Here is an 11540-nt window from a genome sequence, read left to right as displayed (position 1 = left end):
TACGCGGGCCTCTCACTGCTGTGGCCTCTCCCGTTGCGGAGCACAGGCTCCGGACGCGTAGGCTCAGCGGCCATGGCTCACGGGCCCAGCCGCTCCGCGGCACGTGGGATCTTCCCGGACCGGGGCACGAACCCGTGTCCCCTGCACCGGCAGGCGGACTCTCAACCACTGCGCCACCAGGGAAGCCCCGCTGTGCTTTATCTTTTTAAATTTATTTTCTCTCAGTCCTTCAGGTTCCATAATTTCTATCGATATATTTTCACGTTTACTAACTCTTTCTTCTGTCATCTCAAATTTCCTGTTAAGCAATTCAGTGATTTTCATATGTGGTATTTCTCAGTTATACATTGTCCATTTAGCTATTTTTAAAATAGTTTCTGTTTCTCTGTTGAAATTTCCTTTCTTTTCATGCAGTGAGAGCAAATTTTCCTTTATATCCTTGGACATAGTTATAATAGCTACTTTAAAAATCTGCATTTGCTAATCCCAGGATCCCGGGAACTTCAGGGTCTCTTTCCTTGATTGTCTTTTTATTCAGTATGAGCGATATTTTCCTATTTCTTTGTATATCTTCGTATAACTTTGGAGAATATCCTGGGTGTTGAGAATGACAATACCGTAGAGACCCTAGATGTTTAGCATGTCCCTCCAAAGAGTGGTTTGGTTTGGTTTTGCATTTGTAAGCAGTTAACTTGGTTGAACTCAACTTCGAACTCTGTCCCAGCATAAATCCTGGTTCATGTCTTTTAGCCTTAGCAGCTCTGCCTGGAGTCTATCGTGTGTACACGTGCAGTTTGCAGCCAGCTAAAGATTGAGGCAGAGTTTATGTGTTGCATTTGGGGACTGCTCTTTAGACCCCATTTCCAGGATTAAATACCTCATTTTGCAGCTACTAGGATTTCCCCGGATCCTGTCTTCTGGTTTATAGAGCCTAAAAGTATGACTTTCTATCTGAGTTTCAGTAGCCACGTGGCACAGACTGGGACCTGTCCTCAGGCTAAAAGCCATGAAAATAAGAAGCTCACCCAGTGTTGCCTCTTCCTCCAACTGCTGTCTCCCCTGCAGGGCCTGACATCTAATGAGGGGCACATAGTGGGCATGAGACCACAGTTGTAGGAGAGACTACTGTACTGGGGGGCAGGAGGGCTCTCCAGGAAGGCTTCCTGGGGGAGGTGGTATTGAGGCTGGAGATGTGTCAAACATTCCAAAATGAGAGCATGGACTTTCCAATTGCATGATTTTACTGATGACAACTTCCAGCTCTCAGGGGAGGTAACTTTTCCTAAGGCAAGCTCTAGAAGACACTTACTGTAACAATGAATGGACGTTAAATACCCACCAGCCCCTTCCTGGGACGGAGGAAGCAGTGCCCTGGCCTGAGATCTGTAGTTGCTCTGTAGATGTTTGCAGAAGGGGACTGGAGGGGGTGGTCAGGACTCCCAAACCTGTAGAGTGAGGTTGAATCTCAGATTTATCTGGCACATTTCTGAGCTGGCAGCTGCCACTCCTGTGGAGGCCAGAAGCAAAGATGAGAAAAAGCTTTGACTTTCTGTCTGGTAAATTTTGGTCATTCATCATTCCTTGGTGTACGGTCCTTCAGCCCTCCCAAACTCTCTCACCTCCAACATCTCTCTTGAGTTTCTAATCACGGGAAAACCGTACTATAGCCATGCTACAGATGACAACACTGAGTCGCAGAGCAGTGAGGCAGCCCACCCAAGGTCACGTAACCCAGGCGTTGAAGCCAGGACTCCAACCCAGGACTTCAGATCGGTCGATGAACAGCTCAGGGGGTTGTCACTGTGGATGGGCCTCCATCCATCTCCTCAGTTGCCAATAGAAATGATAGTCACAGCTCCCTCAGGGGCTGGCATGAGGTTCAAAGGAGGCAGTGGATATAAAACTGACATATAAATTGTAAATTGCCTGCAGATGTTATTGTCTGTTACTGTGGTAGCTGCCCAGCATTTATGGACCACATTTGCTCTGGATACCAGTGGTTACATTGGCGTTTTAATTTAATAGCATTGTTATTCTTCCATCATAAAAATCATATATACTATGCATATGTCCAAACTCATTAAATTGCATACATTAAAAGTGTGCATTTTTGTGTATATCAGTTACACCTCAGTAAAGCTATTAAGAAATATACATTCATTACAGAAGATCTAGAAAACATGGAAACATAGAAAGAGAAGGAAAAAAATATTTTCTTTCAACCGCCCTAAAGCAATCTCTGTTTAACGTGGTAGAAAAGTCTCTTCCAGCTTGTTTTCCCTCTGCCCAGTTTGTTTGCTGTTCAGCATGGCTGTGATCACTGGTCTATATAATTAAAGACATTTTACATACAGTTTTATATCCTGCTCTTCCCCGCTAAGGGCGTGCTGACATGAAACAGCAAGAACCAGAGCCACGGGCAGGAACCCGGCACTGCTGGGCTGTGCCTCCGGCTGTGGCCCTCCTGTGGCCCTGGGCCAGGCAGGCTGCCCACACAGGGACAAGTGTCAGGCAGCCGGGCCAATTCCACACTCAGAGAGCATCTCCGTGATCCCAAAGAGCGGCTCTCCTTGTTTGTTATTCCCTTTATTTTTAAGTTTAATGAAACGTGCTCTTATCCTGATCAGTGAGTACATCCAGCCCATTATCCTGCTTCTGAACCACCTTCCCTCTGTCCTCTTTCCTTTTGCCGTCAGAGCTGGCATTTACCTGTGGCTCAGAGGCCAGTGCGGGTCAGGAGCTGCCTCTGAAGGCACGTGATTGGAAAAGGAAAAGGCATGTATGGAATAGCAAATAGGACTGGGAAAACCACTGGAGGCTGAGAGAGCAGTTCTTGAGACAAAAGGTAGCTGGTATTTTGAGAATCAGCAGGGAGCCTGAGTCGGAGTGGGAGGGCAGGGCTGAGAGTAGTAGGAATTGGGGTAGGGATCCGTTACCTTTCATTGAGTTAAAACACGGGGCATTCAACACTAACATTTTTTGTCACGCATCTGCCAACCCCGCCGATCTAGGCTTGGTTGGACTGGGTGACCAGGCAGCTCAGCTGGGCGGCTTTGCTGCGGGCCTGGGCAGGTCCTCCTCCGGGGCCGCGGCAGAAGCGCAGGACGGCGGCTTGTCTGCTGGCGTCCCGCAGGCCAAAGCCCATCACAGGGCACGGTACCCGGCCCAGGGTGGGAGGCAATGCCAAGTGCCAGGGGCAGGTGCGGGACAGGGTGAAGATTTGGGCTCCTGACGTGGCCTGCCTCGGGGGGCCACAGGTCACTCAAGGCTTTAGATACTCTGAAGACCTTCGCTTTTCCTCTGTCGGTGGGGAGCCGCTAGAGGGGTCCGAGAAGGCTCCCTCTGGCTGCTCTGTGGAGACCAGCTTGTGTCTGGGCCAGGAGAAGTGGAGGGGATCGGATGGGAGACCGTTGCAGTCATCCAGGCGAGAGGCGGGAGAAGTGATGGAATCTGGATGTATCTTGAAGGCTGAGACAATAGGACTGGATGTGGAGGGTGAGAGAGAGAGGGGAGAGTCACGGTGACCCAAAGGCTCGGGCCCGAGCCAGCGGGAGGATGGAACTGCCTTCATTTGAGGCAGAGAAGGATGCGGAGGAGGGGGTTTGAGCAGAAATACCCCATGAGTCGGGGTGGGGGAGGGGTGGGCCATCATCCTGGCGGCTGGAAGGAGGACACAGTATGAGAACCTGCCTGGGGCTGCCAGGAGGAGTAGTCAGATGTGTGGTTTGTTTGAAAGGAGATCCATTGTGCTGAAGCCTTACTAGAGCTTTTGGTGCCTACAGGGTCCAGGCCAGGAATGTGAAGGTTACGGGGGTGCCATCCATGGGGAGCTCAGTGGAGGCAGGGAGGGGTACAGTTGGTCTCTGTGGCCCCCAGAGTTGGGCTAGTGAGTGTCAGATCTGCATCCCAGTCACCTGGTCAGCACACGAGGAAACCCCCAGACTGCTTCAGGAGGAAGGGGAGCAGGAAGGAAGGAAAGACACCCGTGAACGGGTCTCTGTCCCACGGCCAGCGGGGAGGGGGCCGGGCCCCTGGTCTGTGCTCTTGCTATCCGATGGGGGCCCTGGGGCTGGGTGCGCAGCTTTGGCCACCTGCACAGCACTGGGTCCTAATGAGCCACATCCTCCTGTCTCTGTTCCACCACAGCCGATATCATCTCTACCGTCGAGTTCAACCACACGGGGGAGCTGCTGGCCACCGGCGACAAGGGTGGCCGGGTCGTCATCTTCCAGCGGGAACCGGAGGTGCGGCGGGGCCTGGTGGGAGGGGGACTACGGCTCAACCCGGGCTTTAACCCGCAGGGGGCCTCTGGGCATCCCGCCGGGATGCCTGGGCTGGATGAAAGGGCGCCGCGGCATGCAGGGATGGGACCGGGCAGGCCCAGGGAAGGGAGTCCACCGGGTCGACTCACAGCACCATATTCTGAGCCCCCTCTTCTGAGTGGAAGTTTGCTGATTGGTCACTGTGTCCTAGACCCTGGAGAAACAGACTCCTGATTAAACTGCCCTCTGCCTCCATGCGCTGGTGCTGTCCGGCCAGAGCCGGGTGGAGGGGAGGACGGACCCTTCCGCAGCTGTGGGTGGCCCTCTGTCTGGCGTTGGCGCTTTTGCTCAGCCCCGGGCCTTGCCCCAGGGAGGTCTGCTGTCTGGAACAGCCTACCCGAGGCAGTCTTTCTGAACCACTGGAAGAACCTGGTGCTTAAAAGGCCCCATTTGTTGAGCACCTACTACATGCAGACTCCTCACTTCGTTCTCCACGTGCTTTTCCCAGTCACTCTTCACTGCCCACCTCTGAGGGTGGGGACTGACACCCCGTTTCATAGATGAGGACGCCTGCACAGTCACCCAGCTAGTGAGCAAAGACCAGGGATGGAAACCAGGACTGGGTGTGGTCTGTCACTCACACACCACCCTGCCTTTCGGGGCTGGGATTAGATGCTGAAGACAGGATCTAAGGTGACACCAAGGTCGGGGAGGAAGAGGTAGGGGGGAGGGACAGAAGAAGAGGGGGCAGGAGGGAGGATGAAGGGGGCAGAGGAGCTGCAGTAGCATCCTCCCCCCTCCCGTTCCTCAGCATCCTCCCCACAGCTGACGTTCCCTGAGCTCTGACTTCACCTGTGTTCACTCCCATAACCCTCCCTCGTGACAGCCCTCGTGGTGCCATTAGGTGCTATTGTCATCCTCATTTTACAGATGAGGAGATCAGAGCTCAGAGGGTTGCAATAACTTACCAAGAACACATAGCCAGAAAGCAGATAGCTGAGAAATTGGTTATCTGGTGAGCCCAGTACTGTGGCTGGAGCGCTTTGATTCATGAGAAGGACCAGAGGATCCCACTGGGGATTGCAAAGCCAAGTCTTCTTTTTGCCAAATTGCAGAAAGAAATCAAATAATCGGTAGATGTGCAAGTTTCTCAGTTTTGAATATTTCTTCCTTTAATTTTTTTCTTAATTCTGGTCCCACTGACCTTCTCCATAGCCAGTGCTTACAGGAGATGGAGTGAATTAGAGGCAAAGATATTGAAGAACTTTAAAGCTTTCCAAAAGCACAGCAGGAAGAGAAATCTATAAGTAGATACTTTTGAAAAACCAACAGAAAACTTGAAATTGTGCTTGGCTGACTACCTTTGTTTTGCTCCCAGGCAGTTTTAGTTGCAGTTTCATGTTGTCATATGAACTTGAATTGTCTACCAGCAAGTAGTCCCCGGTACCTGCGATGGACTCACCACCTCACTATCTTGGGGCCTCCACCAGGAGGTCCTTACTGTAATGAGCTTGGCTGCCTAAACCAGAAGGGGACCCGCTCAGGAAAGCTGGGGGGAGGATACCCTATCCCAGTCTATCCCGATGTCTGTCTGACATTGCAGGGTGTCTGGCCCCAATGTTAAATCTGCTCCAAAATGCGTTCATTCCTCGAGTCAGACCCAAGTTGGACACAAGGATGTGGGAGCAGATCAGAGCCTTGGCCTTGGTGCCAGACAGACCTCAGTGGAGTGAGTGACAGCACTTTGTGGACACGTGGCTTCGGGGGCGGGGGGTCGACTCACCTCTGAGCCTCCGGTTGCTCATCTGTAAAGCGGGGGGAGTCATGGTGCCCATCACAGAGGGGCGTCGAGGATAGAATGAGAGGAGGCGTGAGCAGCACTTAGCTCAGTGCCCTGCGTACAGTAGGTGCTCAGTAGACATGAGCTGACGTGGTTGCCCTTGTTCTTGCTTACTGGACGGAGGAGGTGATGGAGTTTGGCCATGGCTGCACAGCAAGGTACTGGCCATTTAAAAAGCAGAGAGTTTCCCTGGACCCTTGCTTGGATGCCCGGTCGCCATGGCTGTTCCAGGCCCTGCGTGGGTTGGACCAGTCCCGTCCCTGTCCCAGTGCTGGCTTCCGCCCCGCCCCACCATCCTGGAGTTCAGGGTCCGGTTTCCTTGCAGAGTAAAAATGCGCCGCACAGCCAGGGCGAGTATGACGTCTACAGCACTTTCCAGAGCCACGAGCCGGAGTTCGACTATCTCAAGAGTCTGGAGATAGAGGAGAAAATCAACAAGATCAAGTGGCTCCCTCAGCAGAATGCCGCCCACTCCCTGCTGTCCACCAACGGTGAGGCGTGTGCGTGCGCATGTGTGTGCACGTGTGTGTAGGCCTGCGTGCTCTTGTGCACACATACTGTAGCAATTTGTCATCAAATGCCATTTTTCACCTCACTTACATTGTGAGCATTTTCCTAGGTCTTTCGAACTCCTGAAAAATAGTATTTTGAGCAGCGGGTAAATTCCATGCAGTGAATACACTTGTTCACCCTCTCCTGGTGGTCGGCCGGGGGCTTATTCCCTCTGCTGCAAATAGCAGCTCCTTGGGCATGTCCGTGAATACTTTACTTTGGGGACGGACAAAGGAGGCCAGGTCAAGGGAAACAGTCAACACTCAATTCAGACTTGCCTCTTTATCCACAACCCCCAGAATCCCAGACCACCCCAGAGGGGAGGGTGTCACTGGGTGATCTGGGGTCCTCAGTGGATGGTACAGGAGGAGCGCTGGTTGCCTGGCCGCTGGCCATCTGCCTCTGGGAGACGGTACGCATCCCCAGGGAGGCTCCCAGCCAGACCCCTGCTTTGCTGCGGTCCACTCAGAGGCTGCGGTTCCTGGGGCCATCTGGCCTCTGCCGGCAGTGGGCCTGGAGCCAGAGGCCCCGCTTCCCACCTTCACATCCACCTGCACATCCTCCTTCACCTCTCAGCCCCATCATAAAAGGCTCCTGGGGTGGGAGCTAGGAGGGTCCTGGCTTCTGTCCCAGCCTGGGGACCTTGGGGAGTGGCCTTGCTTCTCTGAGCCTCAGTTTCCTCACCTGTGCTCCCTCTGGAGTTGCGACAAGGGTGGAGGGAGGTGTTGCCCACCCAGCACCCCAAGACCAGCCAGTACTGCTCCAGGGTGGATGAGTCTTATAAGATGATGCCACCTGCCTTCCCAAGGGAGTCAGACTCCTTAGGGCGGTCTTCACGGCATCCCTGAAACCTGTCAGACTGAAGCCACCAACCCATCTCTGTGTCTGAAGGCCGGATCTCCCTACCCCAACCTGGCCAACACCCCGCCTCATCCCTTAGGCCTCCGCTGGGTGTCAGCTCCCACTGAGCCTTCCCTGACCGCTCAGCAGAGCAAGGTGTCCTTCCTGTGGGCCTTCCCACCCTGCCGACCCTCCAGGGCTTGCCCTATGGAGCTCCTGCCATTCTGATTGTCTGTGTCCCCTGAGGGGTGCCTGGCTCGGAGTCATGTTCAGCAAACCCCGCCTCAGAGGCAGAGGGGCCCTTCCCAGGTGCTGGAACAGAGGCAGTGAGAGGTCCCCCACCACCAGAATAGGTCACCCAGGGCAGGAGCCCCTAATGCAGTTAACACCCTGGCCCTGCCACTTCCTCTTCTGAACTTGATGGCTGTTCTTGCCTCATAGGGTTTTGGGGAAGATGGAAGGAAATGACATCGTAAGGAGCTTAGAACAGGGCCGGCAACTGAGCCTCGTTCACGTGCTGCTTTTTTGTTTTTAAACATTTAACAGAGTGTCATTCTCTGCCCGCCTCTTTGGAGGAAAGGTCAGCTTCAGGAATTTCCTAACACCCACACCCTCAAAGCTTCCCACCCCCAGCTTTGAATCCCAGCTCCACCCTTTCCTAGTAGCCTGTCCATGGGCACCTGTCAAGTGTTTAATTGATAGCAATTTTCTCCCCTTCCTCTTCAGGAGCATAGAGGTGATTGTTTTGGCTGCTGTACTAGTAAGGGTTCTCAGAGAAACAGAGCTAATAGGATGGGTGTATGTGTGTGCGTGAGTGTAGACAGAGATATGGATATAGATGTAGACTTAGATATAGATACATAAGGAGAGGTTTATTTTCAGGAATTGGCGTGCCTGATTGTGGAGGCTGGCAAGTCCAAAATCCGCAGGGCGGGCTGGAGACCCAGCGAAGGGCTGATGCTACAGCTCGAGTCTGAAGGCCATCTGCTGGCAGAGCTCCCTCTTCCTCAGGGGACCTCGGTCTTTTTTCTCTAAAGCCTTCAGCTGATTGGAGGAGGCCCACCCACATTGTGGAGGATAATCTGCTTTAGTCCATGGATTTAAAAGTTAATCTCATCTTAGAGAATACCTTCAGAGTGACATCCACACATCTGACCAAATATCTGAGTAGCGTGGCTTAGCCAGGTTGACATCGAAAATGAACCATCACAGCTGGTAAAGGTTACTCGTTTGATGTTCTTGGCAGGATTCCAGAGAAGTGAGGCTTCCGGAGAGCTGAGTTTCTGGATGGGCGGGATGCATCTCAGGAAATAGGACGCCAATGAAGTGTAAAAAACAGGAAGCTTCGTTAGTACAGTTTTTGCGGAAATTAGTTGAAAGACTGATAACTGCCCTTGAAAGGGTCATGCCCTTTGACCTAACAGTTTCACCTTTGGGATCCATTGTGAGGAGCTCGAGCGTGACGACCAACGTTCCCTTTGCAAAGATTTTCGTAGCATCAGTTGACAGAAGGAGTCAAATTAGAAAGAAACTTCATGTCCACGAACAGGATAAGGTTAAGGAACTTGTGGGTTGATGCACCCTTATCTAGCAGACTCGAGTGGGTACTCCATTCTCCATGCGGGTGTTCATCATGTGTCTTGTCTCACTTTGTTCTATTTTTAAAGATAAAACTATCAAACTATGGAAGATTACCGAACGTGATAAGAGGCCCGAGGGTTATAACCTGAAAGATGAGGAGGGGAAGCTTAAAGACCTGTCCACGGTGACGTCACTGCAGGTAAGATGTGGCACACGGACAGTTCCGGCAAGCCAGGAGCAGTTTGTGCTTTGTTTATTACACAGCGAGGATTTCAGGACTGGAGGGGCCATGGCGATCTGAACCACGGTCAGGTTCTGATCCAGAACTTAAGAAGCCGGGCTGCTTGCTTGCTGGGTGGCCACCATCATTTTCCTGCTCTGTGCCTCAGTTTCCTCCCCAGCAAAGCAGAGAGGATCATCTTTCTTCTGGAAGTCCCGTGAGGATGAGGCAAGGTGATGCGTGTCCATGAAGCCCTTTTCAGCTGCACCCGAGGCTGGAGAGCATGTTCTCTAATCCCTTGTTATACAAATAGGGAAACGGAGGCCCAGAGAGAGGCAGCAACTGTCCCAGAGCAGCTCAGCTGAGCAAGTGGCAGAGCCAGGAGGAGAACCTATGAGCGGAGCGTTGTGGGTGGCCGGCCCTTTGCCGAGGGTCGGAGGGACACCCAGAACTTGTGATTCTTGCAGCCTTTATGAAGGCTCAGTGCAAAGATTGCCTTGATGTAAGAGCGGCCTGGAAGGGTTAAGTGGCAGAGCCGTGTGAAGGCAAGCTTTTGCTCTCAACGCGATGAAAAGCAAAAGGACTCATGTTTCTTCAGCGGGGAGGCTGGGAGATATGAAAGAGTTCTGGAGTCACAGGACCCGGGTTCAAATCCTGCCTCCGCCGCGTCCTGGTGGTGTGACCCTGGGCAGGGCTCTTGGCCACCACGAGCCTCTGATTCCTCATCTGGAACAAGAACAGACACTTGAGCATGTGTCTCCCAAGCACTCTGGCTATAAAATCATTCAGTCCTCAGCAAAATCCTGTAGTGGGTATGTGACTGTCATCCCCATTTTACAGATGAGGAAACTGAGAGCTGGATCCAAACCCAGGGAAGTCTAGCTCCACAGTCAGCATCAGCATCCAGTCTCCTCCGTGAAGTGGAAGTGAAGTTCCTGCCTCCCAGGGGAGCCATGGGGATGGTTAGCGGCTTCTTGCAGGAAGCACACTGAGGCCGCCTTGTCCGTCCCTGGCTTCCAGAACCGTGCCTGGAAGAGGGTGGGTGCTTTCAGCCACCCATGTGTTTGCTGGAGGTGATGCCAGATTTATTCATTCAGCCACACTTACTGAGCACCTGCTGTGTGCCGCACAGCCCTGCTCTAGGCACCAGGAGGCCACAGTGCATGAAGAGTCTGGGGGCAGATCCGGTCTAAGCCTGGGACAGGCCCTGCTCAGGGAGGGGGCCTGAGTCCCAAGACTGAACGAGGATGAGTGTCGGGAGGTGACTGCGCTCTTCAGCAGATTTGAAAGGTCTGAGTTCACATCACACGGAATGCTGTCTCCCTGGGTTCCTACCGTGGCCGTGTTTGCTGCTCCGAGTGGGCAGTGGTGCTGCCTGGTGCCGCGGTGGTGCTAAGGCCCCTCCAGGCTCCCAAACTGCTCACAGACCCACCACCGCTGGTCAGATGGCTGTGGCCGTTTCCCTGCTCTGTGCCTCAGTTTCCTCACCAGCAAACAGGAGATAACGACTCGTTTTCTCTGCAACGGCTTAGCAAGCGCCCCGCACTCAGCACCCAGCCGACTGTCATAAATATGAAATGGCAATCAATGTTGTTCCCAGGAGGAGGAATAAATGTTTAAACACATTGGCCTCTAAATGACTGGCAAATTGCACAAATAAATTCTGAGAAAGCAGGGAAGCCAATTAGCTTTGACATTGAATAACGGGAGTGAGGGTGCCTCCCCGCTCCCCCCACCTCCAAGCCCCAAGAAAGTTTATGAGGGTTTCATCTGGTGGGAGGAGGCAATTATCACCTCTTGATTGGCCTGGCATTTGCGGCAGAGCCAGTGGCCCATGGGAATCTTGTTTATTTCCACCCAGCGTCTGAGATTTTTCTCTGTATGTCACACACATCCCGAAATGGCACTTAACTGTAAACTGAGGCTGAAGGAGAAGAAAGGGGGAAAGAACGTGGGTGCCGGGGTCCTTCCTCATCCAGCCTCTCACCTTGTCTCCTCCCCAGTTCACCCAAGCCTCCCGAACCCTGTGAAGCTCTCTACCTAATCTGGGCCATTTGTGCTAGAGGCAGCTATTATTTACTGAGAACCTGCTCTCTGCTAGGCCCTGTGCTAGGTCTCTGGGATCCCAGAGCTGAGCAAGGTGAGACTGAGTGCCTACCCCCAAAGTGCACCCAGGCCCCCAAGGAAATAGGCATGGAGTCACCCCCACACTGGAGGTCAGCTCTGTGACACAGGAACACACAGG

General features: G+C 53.0%; 1 protein-coding gene across 1 annotated transcript in view; it reads left to right on the top strand.

Annotated features, from left to right (window-relative positions):
- PPP2R2C (protein phosphatase 2 regulatory subunit Bgamma) overlaps positions 1-11540 on the top strand; it is a 142141-nt gene that overhangs the window by 84010 nt on the left and 46591 nt on the right. Inside the window, exons 2-4 of the mRNA XM_007463822.1 lie at positions 4147-4244; positions 6428-6593; positions 9162-9274. Of these exons, the coding sequence (XP_007463884.1) occupies positions 4147-4244; positions 6428-6593; positions 9162-9274 (377 nt within the window). The remainder of the gene's footprint in view (positions 1-4146; positions 4245-6427; positions 6594-9161; positions 9275-11540) is intronic.

The sequence above is a fragment of the Lipotes vexillifer genome, unplaced genomic scaffold (genome assembly GCF_000442215.2).
Source record: "Lipotes vexillifer unplaced genomic scaffold, Lipotes_vexillifer_v1.1 scaffold49, whole genome shotgun sequence".
NCBI lineage: Eukaryota > Metazoa > Chordata > Mammalia > Artiodactyla > Lipotidae > Lipotes > Lipotes vexillifer.
Note: the sequence above shows the minus strand (reverse complement) of the source record. Positions and strands in the feature narration are given on the sequence as shown.